Source organism: Euprymna scolopes, chromosome 32 (assembly GCF_053919585.1).
Source record: "Euprymna scolopes isolate OS-2025 chromosome 32, ASM5391958v1, whole genome shotgun sequence".
Taxonomy (NCBI): domain Eukaryota; kingdom Metazoa; phylum Mollusca; class Cephalopoda; order Sepiida; family Sepiolidae; genus Euprymna; species Euprymna scolopes.
Window position 1 is genome coordinate 71,970,694 of NC_136513.1, and position 19,377 is coordinate 71,990,070.

Here is a 19,377-nt window from a genome sequence, read left to right on the forward strand (position 1 = left end):
AATATAGGTAGCTAACACTATGTTGTAAAGTTAGTTTAAAGCACACGAAGGCCTGGTCATCTGATTCTAGTTTAGATTTCCTAGTCATGGGGAGGGTGTTTCAAATATAGACCCCAAGTCTGTGCATGTATCTGTCAGAGTTCTTACGACAAAGTGGAAGATAACCAGACATGTTAAAGATGTTAGAGGAGATGGAGGAGTGCAAGTTAGTTTCACTAAGTGCTAAGATAAGGGAGTTTGCTAGGAGAAATGATTCTACAGGTGAATCGTTGTTCGAGTGTGTGTCTGGTTTGATTGTTATTTTGGATTGAGTTGTCATTTGGTTTCATTTCATAGTTTCAGTTTAGGGTGAGAGGTGCTAGACAAAGCGGATGTGCATAGCTACCACCATGCAACACAAGTAGATCATCAGTCAACTCCTCATTCACAGGAATGTGGCCTCAAGAATAATCCAGAAATGCATTAAGATAAAAGATGAGAATATTTCCTGTGATGATAGTCACAGAACAGGTACTACATTATTCCTATTATTCAAAAAAGGAGGACATAATACCTAGGAGGATGGTCTCATGACAACAGAACAGATACTACACTTTCTTCCTCCCTCTAAAAACAAGAAGTAATGGTAATACCTGTGATTACGGTCTCATGACATCCCCACTAAAGCTAATTTTAAAAGAAACAATGTCATTTCTGGATTATTTCAATGACACTGCAGATTTCAAAATTATTACATAAATACATTAGAAATCCAGGAAAAAAAAAGAAGCCCCCCCCCCCCCAAAAGGGACCAAAAACTTGTCTAGTTGACCACTAAAGAATAAATAGTTTTTTTTTTTTATATACTTTTCAGATATTATACATCCAGGGCAATGCCAGTCAAAACGATTTCTAAATTACTACATAAATACATTAGAAATCCAGGGGAAAAAAACACCCCCCCCCCCAAAAAAAAAAAATGGGACAAAGAACTTGTCCAGTTGACCACTAAAGAATAGTTTTTTTTTTTTATATACTTTTCAGATATTATACATCCAGAGAAATGCCAGCCAAGACAATACTAACCGGATGGGTCTTAGTTTCCTAAAGTGACATTTGACCTTCGTTAGTGGTGAGTCATCAGCCTATGCGTGTGTGTGTAGTTGTTAGTTAAATTCCAATGACCAAAATTCAATTGTTAATCAAAATATTTATTTTGCAGTAACAGAATTGATGGTTTTACAATAGTTTTATAATGTGGAAGATGCTATAATCCAAAGCAATTACATGCTGCTCATCAAAACTCATCAACTTCAACAAAAACAGAAGAATTTTAGATTATGCAAAATATTTCAGAATAAAATTTTATTTAATTTGTCACTACAATAAATTTACTGCTTCAAGCTAAAAAGATTTCATAATGCAACAGAAGCCTCCATTTTTCATTAAGGTCAGTCTTTTAATGAAATCGAATTAAAAGATTAGGCTTGATAAAGAATGGAAGCCTCTGTCGCATGATGAAATCATTTTAGATTGAAACAGTAAATCTATTGTAGTGACAAATGGTAATTTTGTTTACCTAAATTGAATAAAATATATGAAATTTATAACTTAATATAATGTAATTTTATGACATTCATTATTTTCCAAATGATCGTGCTCCAAAAGAGTTAACACCAACAATATTTATTGATGAGTTTAACTTTACCTGCAATATTTGCTTGCATACTAGATTTTTATAAAAAAAAAATTAGTGCTCTATGTTCTAAAATTATAGTTATTCAAACTTTTCTTAAATAAGAAAAGTATTCAAACACAACACGAGAAATCTGTAATCTGCGATTTTTACACTGAACCAATTTTACACTTATAACTACAAATCCACTATCTTCCTCAAAAGGTACGCAAGTCTGTTTAAAACGTAATGAGACAAAGTGCACAAAAAAATATTTCTCATATTATATTAAATCGTATATTAATCATATATCCATTTTATGTTAAATGTCAATACAATTCCATAAGGAACTACAGACGAACTTAATAGTCAGTATGAATAATAATTGATTAGTTAACTGATTGGTCTAACAAGGTGACACTGGAAAGGTTTGAAGTTAGAAACAGTTTTTGCTAAGATTATAGTGAAATGACAATTATTTTTTCTTACCTCTGACGTCCAATTTGTACAATTTCCGATTTCCAACACTTTCAATCCTTTCAGTTCACCCAGATAATCCAAATCATGGTCGCCAACACTTCTCATTGACGTGAGGGACTGAAAAAGACAAATTAATATTTACACATGAAAAATTGGCCACAAAATGCAGTTGTTTTAAACTAACGATTTTGGCTGTTTATTTATTTTTTTTTAATAATCCTTAAATGTTGTTCAACAAAATATAAAATTATGTTTATGAATTTTTGAGATGAGGATTGGTTATTTGTATTATTAGATTAATCGGACTACTATTCTCATCTTGAGTGTCATTTTCACAATGTTTTAGTCAATGTAACTTAAGTGTTGAGACATTATGTTGAACAAAGATGAGGCAGTAAATCAAATCGGCAAAGAATCAATGCAGTCACAATTCAGTCGTTTCAAGACAGAGGTTTAACAGCGAACTGAATTGAATCCAAAATTCGATATTTTTATAATAGCAATACACATGAAAAAATTGAAATAGCTTGAAATATTTCAATATTGGTATGCATAGAAAGAGCTTGATGAGCTTTTAAATTTTTAAAATCTGATTAAAATTAAGGAAGTTATGGCTATTTTTGTGCCTCACACGTTTGGATATTTTTCCCTCTTCAAGACCATATGCGTTTCGTCACATTTTTTACACTACTTTTTCAGTAAAAATGTCATATCTTTGTTAAAACACAAGACTAAGAAATGAAATTTACCATATAAGTGTATTTTTGTACAAGGAATCAGAATATGCAACTGAAAATCTCCCAAAGTTTATGGTTTCCAAATAATCTGCAGTAAATGTGCATAAATATGCAGCAATTCCTTAAAAATGCCATGTATCCATAAACAGAAAAGAAGTTGGAGAACTCAAAGTTGAATTGTAATGTGCTTTATGTACAAAAAACTTAAATCTAAACATAAGACCATTTAAAAATGAATATATTGCAATATTTCTTTGGTATTATTGTAGATTAACACCTTCTGTTTAACCCCACTCAACTCCTTCTGACCACCCCTCCAAAATGTGATTCTACCTTTTTAGGAAATTATGTATAAAATGCCATGAAAAACTTTAATGAAAGATAAACAAATTATTTTAGAATTGAATGTAAAATAATTTCCTAATATAGGCCATTCTAGCATTTTAGGGCAGTTAACTGTTTTTTTTTTTTTTTTTTTTTAAAGATGATTATGTGTAGTTTTAAGAGGGTTTCTATGCAATGAGAATATGGGGAGGGTTGCCATTCGGACTTTGAATTAATTGTAGGGGCTAAGGAAAATTATGTGTGAACATACTGAAAACTTGACAGAGACAAAGCTAACAAAAACAATATTAGAGGGGGGAGCGGTTAGTTTCACAAAAATTTAATGTAAAATAATTCACCATTTCCTGGCCATTCTAGCATTTTAGGACAGTTAACCAATTTATTTTCATGTGTATTTTTCTTTAAGGAAAGATCTATTTTTTGCTTGTTTGTTTTAGATGCTTGTATGTGGCTTACAAAGGTATTTTATTTGGGGGGAGGGCTTGCCACCCGAACTTAGTGTTATTGTTAGGGTTAAAGAGTGTTTTAGGAATACGAACCGTTACTTCATTTTTGTTTTGTTGTCCTAACTGCAAAATGCCGTTTCCATTTCAAATAAATATTTTACAGAAAGATGTATATATATATATATATATATATATATATATATACATACATACATACATATATATGTGTGTGTGTGTATTCGACAGGTAAATAAGTCAGAAAATGTTATATTTAGTTTTAATTTAATAAGAAACTGCGTTGCGAAATTTCAAAGAAAATTCCATAAATTTGTTGATTTCTATTTTCGAGGTTGAAGGTGTTAATTCCATAGGCCGTTTATACTATTCTGGAGCAGGTTGTAAAAATATCTTTCGCTTAATAAGTAGAAAAAAAAATAACGAAATAAAAAGCTTCCTAATTGTAGTTTGATGTGTTTTCTTTTAAAATTTCAAGAATATTGATATAGATTTTGAGGGTTTGTATTACTATACACACAGATTCGAAAAAGTTGTCACAAAACAAATATATAACAAATAAATGTTATCAAAAGCAAGTTACTTTTCTACATAACTGGATAATTTTTTAGTGTTTTTATTTAATGTAACATGTTTATTCAGCTTGAAAACAGTGTTTACCAATGTTTTGGAAAATTTAAAATGGCGCCCGACTTTTGAAACGGTAAGTTTGTGGAAAAGAGTTAAAAATAAAAAAGTAGACAAAATACTGCTAGAAACTCGCTCAATATATGTTACTGTGACATGTGACATAGGCTGACATATATTCGGTGAGTTTTTAACAGTATTTTGTATAGTTTTTTTTATTTTTAACTCCTTTTCTCAAACTTACCGTGTCAAAGAGAGTCGGGCCGGGCGCCATTTTTAATTTTCCAATACATCGGTAAACACTGTACGTTTTTCGAGCTGAATAAACATGTTACATTAAATAAAAAAACTAGAAAATTATCCAGTTAGGTAGAAAAGTAACTTATCTTGCCTTTGATAACATTTATTTGTTATATATTTGTTTTTTGACAACTTTTTCGAATCTATGTATAAACGAGATTTTGATACTTATTTTGATTTTGAAAAAAAACATTTGTGGCTGTTCGCAGTAAAACATTGTTTTAATTCGCTGTTCAAAACTAATTTAAAGAATAAAAGTGCATGCAATCTACAAAAGTTTATTTTGTTTTTTTAACCATGTTTTTAAATTTGACGAGAAATGTGAGAAATTGCAACAGATTCAATGAATGTCCGCGTATTCAATCACCGCAAGCGGATATTTTGTCAACACGGTTTTTTAACAAATAAGAAATAATATTTTTATTATGTTTGAAACAACTTTAATAGTTTATTTTGGAAGTATATTCCATAAATAAAATAAACAACCCACTTTAAAAACAGAAATTACGATTTTTTTATATTTTATTCGCAGTTTTGTCTTAGGGGTGTCAAATTTGCAATAGCGATTTTCCCAAAGATTCTGACACTGCTACAGATTCATAATGCCGAATTGGTTGGGATTGTTATTATACATTCTGAAAACCGAATAGTTCTAAACTAATGTTATTCTGATAACAAAATAGCTCTAATTAAACATATAAGAACATTTATATTCATATTTTCATGTTTTTCTTAATTCGTTCTTGAATAAAAATTAAAGAACGCGTGTTGTTTATACACTGTGCTGTGCTATGGCTGATTCTACAGGCTGGAGCTGCTGCTGCTGCTAGTAATACTAACTTCATTTGACCAAATTCGAGAAATAGAAACAATTTTTTTTTCGGGTAGGTCCTTTTAAATTATCAATTACCGCGGTCCTACTCAACATAAAATAATACTTTTAATTGATAAAGATAGTAAAAAGATTGATTTACTTACTACTGGGTGTCCGAAGAATTTTTTTTCAAAATGTTCGATACTAGTCATATTAAAGTCTTATTTTTAACACAACAAAAAAAGAAATGGTCAAAAATATTTCGGACACTTGACAGTATTAAGATTAACACCTCTACTGATTGGTTCCCAAATTTCATGACGAAATTCTTCATACAATCACGGTACGGACCTTTAGAAAACAGGGGGGGGGGGTCATTACAAAACCTTACCGAAAACGCCATTTTATGACGTTCACATTTTTATCACTTTATTTGCTTAAAACTCTTAAAATATATAATGTACATTCATATTTATTAATTCATTTGAAAGTATATTCATTTCCGAACAAAACAGTAGTAATTTGAAGACTTGAAGTGCTTTGGTTTAAAAAATATGGCTATTTTAGTAGAACTACCTTGAAATCTGGTTATCCAAAGCGTTTTTTCGTCCGTGTGTATTACTATTTATAATGAAGTTGAAAGCCTCTCATTGGTTGATTCTCATAGCCGTGATTATAAAAACGTTCGTCAAAATCACTGGAGTCATACCCTCATCAGTAATCAAAAACATTTTAACAGTAACTACCAACTTTTTTCAGGGGTATCTTGTCAAACTCAGTAATGTTTCTGTCAAACTTGGAAATTTGGATTGGATTTCGAATGAAACGCTTTATTTATTTGACAGGGGTAGCATGCTTTTGTTCCATCAGCCACGACTGGATAAAGGTCTGCAAGGACCTGTAGTGCAGTGGTTAAAGTACTTGAAAAAATCAATTGTAAAAAGTGATATTCTCCTGAAGGTTGAAGGTTCAATTCCCAGTGTAGGCAACTGAAAAAATACAATTGTAAATTACTTAGGACCTCTATCCAGTCATGGCTGATGGAACAAGAGCATGCTACCCCGTCAAATAAATAAAGCATCCCGTTCAAAATTCCATCCAAATTCCCTGAGTTTGACAAGATACATCTGAAGAAGGTCGAAGGTTACATCGACCGAAACATTGTGAAAATAGCACTCAAGATGAGAAGAGTAGTCCGAAGAATCCAAATTATACATGAATATAAAATAAGTATAATTATATTAAAACTTTTTTATTTGTCTTTTAAATTGATTAAATTCTGTTAAAACTTTTATTTGTCTTTTAAATTGATTAAATTCTGTTAAAACTTTTTTATTTGCCTTTTAAATTGATTAAATTCTGTTAAAACTTTTTTATTTGTCTTTTAAATTGATTAAATTCTGTTAAAACTTTTTTATTTGTCTTTTAAATTGATTAAATTCTGTTAAAACTTTTTTATTTGTCTTTTAAATTGATTAAATTCTGTTAAAACTTTTTTATTTGTCTTTTAAATTGATTAAATTCTGTTAAAACTTTTTTATTTGTCTTTTAAATTGATTAAATTCTGTTAAAACTTTTTTATTTGCCTTTTAAATTGATTAAATTCTGTTAAAACTTTTTTATTTGTCTTTTAAATTGATTAAATTCTGTTAAAACTTTTTTATTTGTCTTTTAAATTGATTAAATTCTGTTAAAACTTTTTTTATTTGTCTTTTAAATTGATTAAATTCTGTTAAAATTTTTATTTGTCTTTTAAATTGATTAAATTCTGTTAAAACTTTTTTTATTTGTCTTTTAAATTGATTAAATTCTGTTAAAACTTTTTTATTTGTCTTTTAAATTGATTAAATTCTGTTAAAACTTTTTTTATTTGTCTTTTAAATTGATTAAATTCTGTTATAACTTTTTTATTTGTCTTTTAAATTGATTAAATTCTGTTAAAACTTTTTTATTTGTCTTTTAAATTGATTAAATTCTGTTAAAACTTTTTTGTCTTTTAAATTGATTAAATTCTGTTAAAACTTTTATTTGTCTTTTAAATTGATTAGATTCTGTTAAAACTTTTTTCATGGGTAAAAAAACTTTTTTTTTTTTAAATTTTTGTTGCTCATAATAAAATTTGAAAAAAGTAAAAAAATAATTTAACTTTAAGACAAACATTAAAAAAGAAAAACAATTTGAATTAAAGTTAAAATATCAACACTCTAAAAATTAGGCCCCTTAGTTCCCTGAACTGTTGTTTTGTTGTATCTCGAATACCAAAAGTGTGATAGCATGTCAACATTGTTATCATACCAAAGCCAGAAAAAGCCACAAAGAAATGCAAAAATGTTATTTCCAGATATTTCTGTTTTAAACTCCCTGAACGTCTCATCCTCAGGAACATGTGATTGATGTGCATCTACGTCAATGAACAAGTTTTCTTTCATTATAATCGTTCGACAACAGACCAAGTTGTCTACGAACTTAACTTCAACATGTTAGAGCATGTGACATTTTGTTTTCACACTTGTTGCTACAAATGTTGCCATCTAAAGAAAATCAGATTCATCATGGAAATCATTTTAAATGTTTGTTTTGGCAGCTGGTCAATGAACATGTTGGTCCTAAAATTGCCAAAACAATTTGGGATTGTCCTCATGCCAGACTTTTTTTTACTGCTTGCATAAAAAAATAAAAAAGAAGAAACTTACTAAATGATGTAAATGTTTAAGAGTGACCATTTCTGAAATGCCAGAGCTGAAAGATGATGCCAAACCACCAGTTCCACGCAATTGTAATTTTCGAAGATTTTTCAAACTGCAGAACTTTGCCAAGTCAATTTTTGTTGGAATTGTCCTGTGTTGCAAGTAAAAAAAAAAAAAAAAAAAAAATGAAGGGGATAAAGGAGAAAACAAAAAAAATTATAACCAATTTCATAAAATTTCATAAAACAAATTGTAGAAAATTATTAAATCTTACTTAGCACTTGATGTGTAGATAAATGATTGACAATATTTGACCCTTTCCCCCATGCAACATAGAAAGGATTTAAAGGTAAATTTCAATTACTGAGTAAAATTTGGGAGACATTTCGCATCACATCCTGTCGGATGGTTTCACTTAGATTCCCCTTAGTGCTATCTCACTTTTATTGATTGATTTATAAAGTAGGAGGTGCAGTTTATTTTTCTTTATCATCAGTATCTGTCAAACCACAATGCATTCATTTTAATAAAGGAAAAAAAAAAGACGTTAAATAGCAGAAATTATTTAAATGAGACTATTAAGAAAAACAAAAATGAACAGAACAAACATGGTATTTAATTTCAAAAAAAAAATAATAATGCAGTTAAATTAACTGCATTATTTAAGAGTTTTAAACTTTTTTTTTTTTTTTTTTTACATAGGCATCACCACATTATCAAGGCCCAGAGGCCACTCAAGGATAAGGTAGCAATTGGACAATATAGTAATCATTAGTAATGAAAATTTGGTAATTTTTATATACAATCTAGAATTTTTAGCCTGTTAAAAGCAGGAAAAAGTTAGAGCTTGTTGCTTTAGAATGAGTGTTTTATACCAAAATACTCTTATGTATGACATGAAAAGATATTGGAACATTAGAAACATCACCATCATTCCAGAAATTTTAGGAACAACTGGACTAATGAAAAAAATTTTTTTTTTTAAACTACCTGGCAAATATACTCGATAAACCAAGTGCAAGAAAGATATAAACAATTGCATTTAAAGGAATGGTTGGAATCTTAAAAAGATCTTTCAGTTGGAATCTCTGAGATAGATGAATGTCTAGCATCTGGCAGGATGCTCCATCCGCAGCAAAAAAAAAGAGAATAATACCAAAGATGCGCATAGTATTTGGAATAATCAAAATAATAAGCATCATCAATTCTCATCTAAACAAATATCAAAACATGTCAAGTGGTTAAATGTAAGCACAAGGTGATAAAATTCTTCAATCAGAAATCATCAGATGGTATGAAAAATGTGATTAAAATCTTATATTATGAACTCACCATTGTTGTTCATTGGTAAAGTCGCTGATCATATTGGCGCCAAGATCTTCCAGCTGAGGCAGTTTTTGACAGACTGTATAAAGCATTAGAGCAGGAACATGGTCAAAATAAAGCCGCTTCAAAGTAGTTAATTGTTCCAAGACAGGAGTTAGTTGGTGCCATACGCGATTCCAATCATCTTCGTACTGCATTCCTCGTAGACTCTGAAATAACAATTCACAAGACTTATAACATTAGACGATAACATAAGGTGTTAAACTGAAATTTCCTTTCAATGATCGAGAAATATAGTGAAATTCATTTACAATAGGTCAATTGTGATTCAATAACCCCAAAAAGGTTGATATGCCGTAAATAAGACAAAGCAAGACTCAATCATATAAGCAAACAGGCACATAAACAAAACGTAGATGTGAGATGTTCAGCCGTTATATGATACACTAGACGGTAAGTTGTTGAATGACATGGGATACAGTTAAGTCATTAAACGTTCAGTTTTGATTTTAATGAAACTACACATTCTCTCCTAATGGTCTGATATTATCTGGTGACTGAAATGATATACAAGTGAAAACAGCTGATAAACACGATAATATTCAAGTCTAGAATGTAAGCTGTTTCTAAAAAAAAGCTGTTGGTCGCTTGCTTCTTAGTGAATTTCTGCTACTGTACTGATAGCAAATATTCTTAAATAATCGAAAAAGGGTTGATATGTTGTAAACTAGACACAGCAAAACTAAATCATATAAGTAAACATAGGCAAATAAACAAAAACATGTTGCAATGGTGTTCACTCTGATCAGGTTGAATAGGCTTCTTCCACATCATATTCCAAATTATGGCGGCTCAAGATTGCAGTCCGGAGCAAAGTCATGCAACACAGCTAACCAATCACGATTCCACTGTTGAAGGTCATCGAGCCATGAACCTGGAAGCTGAAATCCTTCCTGATGGTTGTTGTCTAGGTCATCAACTGTCTAACAATATGCTTGTGCCATCCAAGGAAATATAAACATATGTTAGTCTTATCTATATATATTTCTCTTTATGTTTGTCTATCTGTCGATTACACTTCTTCTTAGAAACTGCTCAGCCAATGTAGCTGAAATTTGATATTTTATTAATTACTACCAGCAGTGAAAGATTTTGTTTTAAACAAAATCAAATAAAAAAAAGATGATTAAAGGAATCGTTTTTGGCCTGAGCGCTGATGGTTGGAAAATAGGCACAAATTTTCAGATTCCAATATATATATGTATAGATCTTTGTTGGAATATGGTGCAACGGGCTAAGTATCAGGTTGACAAGAAAATTCTTGTGATTTTTAACTTTTAAATTCAAATGAACATATCCCGACCCAAACAAAATTTATTGATCAAAATAAGCACCATTAGAATCGATATAATTTTGCCAACTCAAAACAAGTGTATTTATGCCGGTAACATAAAAAGCTTGTGCTCTGATGGCGATGAAGTCGCTGAAGGCATTTTTGATATTGTTTAGGTTTTTGAAGCATTTCTTATGTAGAAAGTTGTCAAGATACTTGAAAAAGTGGTAGTCAGTAGGTGAGAAGTCTGAAGAGTATGGCAGATGAGGCAGTGTTTTGTAGCTCAATTTGTTCAACTTCTACAGGGTCAGTTTAGCAATGTGTGGTCAGGCATTGTCATGGAGGAAAATTGGGCCTTTTCTGTTGACTAATTCTGGGTCTGGTTGCCTAAATTTCTGATGCATTTCATCCATTTGTTGACAGTACTTCTTTGCCGTAATGATTTCGCCTGCATTCAAAAAAATGTAATGGATGACACCTGTCACAGATCACCAAACAGTCAGCATGACCTTCTTTTGGTGCAACTCTGGCTTCAGGAAGTGTCATGGAGCTTTGTCGGTGTCTAACAACCGAGCTGAGTGCTGCTGGTTGTTGTAAAGAATCCACTTTTCATTGTAAGTCACAACCGGGTCAAGAAACAAGTCATTTTTGTTGTGTAAAACACTTCATAACAGCGTTTCTTTTGGTTGTCGTTCAATTCTGTGATGCACCCATTTATCAAGTTTTTTGTCTTTCCAATCTTTCTTAAGTAGTTGGAAATCGGCATATACGTTACACGTCTAATTCAGAAGCAAGTTCTCAAACAGTTGCACATGGATTCGCTTCAACTAGGGCTCTTAATTGATTGTTGTTAATATACGATGGCCGACCACTACGCTCATCATCTTCAAGGCTCTTGTCACCACCATGAAATTTCTTAAACCACTATTTTGCTGTGTGTTCAGTAGTGGCTCCTGGGCCAAACGCTTCATTGATATTGCAAGCCGTTTCAGCAGCTTTTCGGCCTAGCTTGAATTGAAATAAGAAAATTGTACGAATTTGCTTTTTTCTATCTTATATGCAACGTTCTGAAAAGAAATAATTGTTTTAAAACGATTGTAATCTAAATGATTAGATTAAGTGAAATATGCATATAGATGGTGTAATTAATAAAACATGATTTTTATAAAATACTAACCTTCAAATGACACTTGTCAAAATTTGAGCCTAATCATACTATTAGTTTACAAATTACAGTAAAATTACTGTTGATAATTTTGAAATAAATGAAAAAGTCTAAATTTGATGCATTGATAAAGCATTACTTTCTAATGAGAAACATTACAAGCAAATCAATGGCTCGATAAGTTTTTATTTGGCCTTTGCTCTGTTGAAGCAATGGATTAAGATGTGGTATGCTGACTTTAAGCATGGTTGTACAGATAAGCTGGTTAATAAAATATATAAGAAAAAAACTTAAGGAAACATTGATTAATTCTGCTTTACTATAATAATTATGATAATGAGATTTTATGAATGCTAGAATTTTTTACCAATTAAAAACGACAAAAGTTATGGCCCGTTGACTGAGAATGAATGCTTTATGCCATATTGATAATTGAATATGGTTAAATTTGTGCTCATTTTTTGCATTAACTACTAATCCTTATTGATATTTAATACATAATCCGTTGCATTTTATCATAAAGGTCTATACAAAATTTCAGGCAGATCGTCACAATATTTTCTGAGAAAACTTCTAGAGTAAATGTGGTATTGTGATGACTAATCCCTATTAATTTCTAACTGCGCATCTGACGAATACCATAATACTCAGTTTGTTGCACTTTATAATATTAAAAATGTCCATACAAAATTTCAATCAGATTGGGCCCAATAGTTTCTGTGAAAAACTGGAATAGACAGACAAACTGACTAAGAAAAATACAATATAAAAAAATCTAACCAAATGTATAAAGAAAATAAAATAGACAAAGGAAAAAAAAATCTCAAAAAAGCTATAAACTAATATTTCATTTATTTTAAGCTCCGTCTTGAGTACAACAATGGTATATTTGATACATATTTATTCAAACATAAATAGAAAAGGGGGGATAATGGAAATAAACGTGGTAGGATTGGGTAGATCAGTTGAAATATAGGTAACTAGCAAAGTCCCGCCTTTAACATTTGACCTTGACTTTCAAAAATAGTGTGCACCATCCCTGGTTGGAAATCATCACCACATGAGGTTTGGTCAAGATCAGTTCAGTGGTGTAGGAGAGTATATATATTGATATTCAAATATTCCATTAAAATTCTTCTTTACATCTCAAGTAAAGAAGTTGAGAATATAATTTTCCTCTTCCCAATTGACCATTTAAATATGTTATAGTATTACAATAGAAAAATGCGATCATGAAAAGTAATATGGTTTAGATTAAACATAGAAAAGTAAAGGACTAGTTGTTAAAACTGGAAAAGAAAAGGACAAAATTATAAATTTATAATTTAAAATATTGCAGCATTAAGAATTGATTATATAATGTTATAGATTGAATTTTTTTTTTAATTTAATGCTGCAATATTTTAAGTTATAAATTTATTATATTTTTTACTAGACTATCTTGTCTTTTTCTTTTCCAGTTTTAACAACTAGTTCTTTACCTTTCATGCTCTCATTTTTCTATTGTAATCCATGATTTTTCCAGGCTTCCAATAATTTCACTTGTTCTTTGTTTAATTTCAGTCTTATTTTTTTGCCCTCATAAACGTAACATACACATATGTAATAACAATGTATGGCACTCGTCTGCTTTCAATAACATCTCCCCCAATTATCTCCCTTTCATTTTTTCATTCTCTGTTTCACTTATTACTTCTCTTTTTATGAGAGTGGTGAATTGGTAGCAACAGTAGTCATTGAAAACTGTAATAATTGTTTGAAATTTGGTCCGCAAATGAGTGAGCGGTGAAGCTTTAAAGCCATTCTAAACGACTAAAACTGCCACTTAACCATATATTTCTTTCTTGTGGTCTCTCGGTCTTACTGAATTCCAGGACAAGAATTCCTCTAGTCTGGTGCTTTGTGCTGTTACTTGAATTAACATAACTTGGAGAAGATGTTCCAGTCACCATAAAAGCCATTGTTTGTTAGCCATACCAAGGAGATCTTATTTGGGCTGCGAATACAATATGATTTTGAATATTTGGTCAATAATTACTTATAGGGAAAAGTATTCTCATGCCAGGTTGTCTTGACAAACCCTGTACAGAGAGACCTTAAACACTTGAGGATAGTGTCTAATAAGCATTAGGAAGGATAAAATGGATTAATCTTTTATATATTTAGACTGCATTTATTATAGCCATGTCTGATTTCTTCAAATTAACATTAACCGTTTATAACTGTTTTTTTTTTTTTATTATTATAAAAAATTCAATATGAAATTCATTTGTATTTTGAAAATTGAACAATAGCAGAATGAAAATCCATTAAAATAAAATTAGAAAATTAAAGTTTCAACTGACCAATTCTTCAACTAAATAGCGGCTGAAAAACTGAGTAGCTCGAGCCCAATCTGAAATCCTTGTGTTTTCCAGATGAATAGCATTCCACTGAAAAAGTAAAAAGAATAAAAACATCAATATCAATTGTGTTGATTTAGAGTATGGTTTTATATTATAAAAAAGTAAACGATTTCTATGGAATCTCAAAAGGAGAAAGAGAAGAGATAAAGTGAGAAGGAAGATGAGAGAAAAAAGGGAAGTGGCGTGAGGAGAGAAAAAAAGGGAAGTGGCGTGAGGAGAGAAAATAAATAGGGAAGCGGAGTAAGAAGAGAAAAAGAGAAGTGGGGTAAGGAGAGAAAAAAAAGGAAGGAAGAGAAGGGACTATAAAGAGAGAAAGGGATGGGATATGCAGAAAAGTAAATGATCTCTACGGAATTCCAAAAAGTTGTACAAAAGATGAAAAGGAGAGAAGGAAAACAGCAAGGAGTGAGGAAGAGAAGGATTCTCCCTTTTTAACAGACTATTCAAAATATTTAAAACTTTAATAGAATTTATTCACTTGTATTAACATTGTCATGCCAACTGAAAATGAAATGGGGGGATAAACAACAAAAACTCTTACATTTCATTTTAAACTTTTGACTAACAATTTTCTTTAATGAATAATGCAATTCACTCATATACAGCATTTTATTGTGACATAATCTTGATTTCAAATGATTTACTTACAACAGATGCATAAAAAAAATGAAATAAAAATGGGAAAAGTGTTGTAAACACATTTGAAAGAGATTCTCAAATTAGTCATTACTGTAGAGATTACTATTAACAAATATTAGGTAAATTTAGAGTTTTGAACCTTGGATTTTTCACCAAAAAAGTAAAAATGATATTCAACTTTTTTTTTTTTTTTTTTTTAATATCTTTTTTTTTTTTTTTAATATCTGTAAAAGTTCCATGTTTGATCAGTTTAAGATCAGTTTTATATGCTGGCATACATTGGACAGTTTTTAGAAATTGACTTTTGAACTAACCTATCTTTGCCCAGGTCTGTATATATCCCTCTTTTTCTCATGTTGACATGTGTTGAACAGCTTTTAGAAATTGACTTCTAAACTAACTCTGGCCAGGTCTTCATCACTTTTCTCTCACATCATGCCATGCTTGTTTATTTGTTTTAAGGTATATAAATGTTTTTCAGGTCATTTAATGCTGAATCAAGTTGGATGTTTTTTTTTTCTTTTAATTATTTTAAAAAACATTCTTTAACAAAAAAAAACAAAGAACATTTTTGTTAGAGCATATCTTTTTTTGGATCATTTAATACTGAACCAAGTAGGATTTTTATATCTTTAGATCTTTATATTTTTGTACATAGATCAACTGCTTTTAAAAAGTTCACTATAGTTTCTACTTTATTTTTTTACACAGTTCCTTCAGTGTACCTGCTCTATAAAACGTTTTTCTTATAGTATCGACATTAATACATTCAGTAAGAATGTGTTTGATCGCAAATGTACTCGTCTAGCATGTACAACATATGTAATATAGTGGGGATGACTGAATGTCTGGTAATTTTTTTATATTGATATTGTTCTCTTCTTTGAGGAAGGCTTCTTTGAGACAAATAATTGTCAGAGATTCTTGTGTTAGTAAGAAAAGCAATTCATTAAAATTTGTTTTTATACTGCAACAATTCCATTATATTATTATTTTTTGTCCCATGGTTCACAGTTTGATTGAGAGTTGGGGTTTATTTTGTTTAATTTTATTTCTGGTTTTGAGTCACGTTTACTCTTGATTTTTTTTTTTTTTTTGTAAAATGTTTTCTCTTTTTTCTCAATTCGTCTTAAAATGGAGATTTCTTTACTGGAAATTTTTTACCTGGATCTTTTTGCATCACTATTTTTTTTAGCAGATTCAGTAATATTATTTATTTCAGTTGCCTTTAGACTGTGGCAGTGAATCTTGGGTGGGAGACACAATTTTCTTTTCCTCTCTCTGTTCCCCTTCTTGCTTCCTAATTTTTGCTCTGGCTCAAATTCGGTTATATTATTTTATTATCTCTCTTTATACAGATTCGTTATACCTCGGGAATTCCCTGTGATTTTAGCTTTTCCTTTATTTTCTCTAGGGAACACAAAACACGCTCTTGACTTGTTACCATCCCTTTGGAAGTGTTTTGATATTGATGCAGATATACGGGTATTTATTTTTATTGTGAAACATTTTCATTTTCAGCAAAAAATCTAGGTGTCTTTTTTTTTCCACCTGTATCAGGATGTTTCCATTAACTAGTTTTTTTAACATTTTTTTTTTTGCATTATGTTTGTTGAAATGACTCTCTCGATGACAGAAGGAGATAATGTTGTTAGTTTAGGTTCCTCTAAGACTTCCAAAACAATGAATCATGGAAATCTGCTTTGTTCATTTTTTCAAGCTCATATCTCTATGCATTCTTTTAATGATTCTATTATGAGCTATGACTTTTGTTCGTAATATTCATCATTCTTGTTTCTTACCTACTGCAAAGTCCACATTGGCTAAAATCTATGGGAATTGCCAAAGACAGGTTTATAGGAATGGTATATTAAACCTGATCATGATCAAAGCACTGTGTGTCTTCATCGATTTCTCTACCTACATATAGTGAAAAGTTTGAGGCACACCACCATATTGCGTTAACTTATCTTTTAGATTGATTGACCACCTTCTAGCACTTATTCATAAACTGAAGTATTGATAACTATAAAGTTATTCAATTTAAATATTGTAAATGATCGGGACAACTGGTAGAATAAGTGCTAGGGTAAGACATATGATGGATCAAATTGGGCTGTTCCAACGTCCTGTCTAGCAGAAGTAAAATGTTGCAAGTTACATGATCATTTATACAACCAGGGCAGCGACTGGGCAACCACCAGGATCTCATTCTAAGATACCTATCACAGGTCATTAAATATAGCCGTTTTAATGGATCTCATTCCTCAGCATGTGGTTGGAGAGGTTGAATTCTAGGCCCCGACGACAGTGCATCTTCTTTCCATGTTTTCCTTAGGTTCCTCTGTGAACTGAAATTGGTATTTCGATTGTTCTATACTTACTAACTAAAGAACTCTAATCCATTCTTTTAACGTGACTAAACCAACAAAGTCTCCTACCATGCACATATCTCCGTATATTGTCCAAAGTTAATCTTTTAGTGTTATCAGATCTACATCAAATTTATGAGAAGTGATAAGGATCATAATAAAAATTCTGGCTAAAGATAGGTTGGTTTGGAAGTCAATTTCCATGGCTATATAACATATGCCAATATATAAAACAGATTTGAAGCCCAAATATGAATAAAAAATGAAGGTGCAATTCTTCCGGCATTTTTAATTTTGATAACAAATCATTTTGTCTGTCTTGCTTTGATTTTTATCTCAATTAAATGATTTTCGAATATTTTTAACATCTGTTGACTATTAATTTCAAAATGTATCAATTATTTGTATTTGATAATTTTCTGTTTCTCAAGAATATCAAATGAAAAGAATTTCTCAAAAGATAAAAAAATGTTAGACCATAAATATTGGTGCCAATTTTATTTAAAAACATGTAATAATCAAGTGCTAAGATATTTCTAACTCTTTACTCTAATACACTGATTTTTACTTAATGCCAATATTTACCAAACAAGCCTGTGTAGTTAGTCGTCTCCATGTCCGACAGACAAGTGAGCATCTGGAGAAAAAAAGAAAAACAGATATCACCATTTATCTTCAAGACAAGAACGTATATTTTTGATTTATCAGAGATGCAAGTAGCTAATAGCAAAAAAGCTGAAATCAAGATAAATTTATTAACCTTCTCACTTCTCACATGTATAAAAAGAGAGAAAAAAGAAAAAAAAAGAAAAGAATTTTGAATCTAGATAAATGAAGATGGAGATGTATTATTATGTCTGTGATAGTTGTGACACACAAACTCAAGTTCTACCGGACTAAGACTGATAGATGTAATTTGCACCATTCTATATGTTGTCTCCTTATATTTGTTAATAAAATATCTACGTCCAGTTAACTGCAAGTATCCTCATTTCTTCCACTACTTTCTGTCATTCATGTGCTCTGCACATATTTGTCTTCAGGCATAATCTTCTGCAAGACATTAATAGTTATTATATTCTGACACCCCCATTCATAAAGAAATAAATCTAAAATCTAAAAATAAACATAGAAAAAAGTAATAAAACAAAAGATGAAACAATCAATAAATTTTCTGCTACAAAGGCCCATGTTTAAACACTTCATACAATTTAAAAGTTACCACTACAATGGTTTTATAAAAAAAAAAATGTGTCTGCATAAAGTTGAACTCTTCTGTACAAGCTAATCAATCACCTAGATGTATGTCAAGACTAACGCTTCTAGAATATTCCATGCCATCTATATATATAAAAGCGAAAAAGTGTGTGTGTGTGTGCGCGCGTTTTCGTGTATGCCCGCAAGAGGGTTTTTTTCCTCGGCCTTCTCACGGGGTTCGCTCCTTCTTAAAACTTTTTATATCACGTCTAAATGATAATATCTATGAGATAACAAGGGGGATCGCGTGTGTATTTAATTTACCCGACTTTGAAAAGCTAAATATTCAACATTTTTCGATCGCCATGTTTGGATTCGGCTTTTTCATATAATAAAACCAAAAAAACTGCCCAGCAGTAAATAAAATACTGCCCTGCAGTCAAAGTTGATCTCATTAAGTCGTCAAGTACGGGCACCTGCCAATTCTTAATACTTAAATAAATTCAAACATGTTTCCTCTACTACTTCTTGCTGGCCCAGTGGTTAGCGTCGCACGTTTTTTTCATACTTTATTTTTTCAACTCGCCTCAAGGCTTTGGGTTTAATCCTCCCTACTTCCCCCCCCCCTGACACAAACATCTGGGTAACGTCTTTTGTTTTGCTTTACCCAAAAGCACACCTCGACCCCCCCCCCCGACACAAACACCCAGGCAAGAAGTCTTCGCTTATTCTTTTGTTTTGATTTACCCAAAATCACACCTCGGAACACCCGGGCATTGCCGGGTACCCTCGCTAGTCTATTATAATGCACAGAATTAAACTTGCTTAACAGAAT

General features: G+C 30.9%; 1 protein-coding gene across 1 annotated transcript in view; it reads right to left on the reverse strand.

Annotated features, from left to right (window-relative positions):
• The window catches only part of LOC145256430 (uncharacterized), a 101,239-nt gene that overhangs the window by 13,330 nt on the left and 68,532 nt on the right, over positions 1-19,377 (reverse strand). Inside the window, exons 9-13 of the mRNA XM_080115324.1 lie at positions 17,931-17,982; positions 14,275-14,361; positions 9,438-9,640; positions 8,112-8,256; positions 2,144-2,251 (exon numbers count right to left, since the gene is read on the reverse strand). Coding sequence (XP_079971450.1) covers positions 2,144-2,251; positions 8,112-8,256; positions 9,438-9,640; positions 14,275-14,361; positions 17,931-17,982 — 595 coding nt within the window. The remainder of the gene's footprint in view (positions 1-2,143; positions 2,252-8,111; positions 8,257-9,437; positions 9,641-14,274; positions 14,362-17,930; positions 17,983-19,377) is intronic.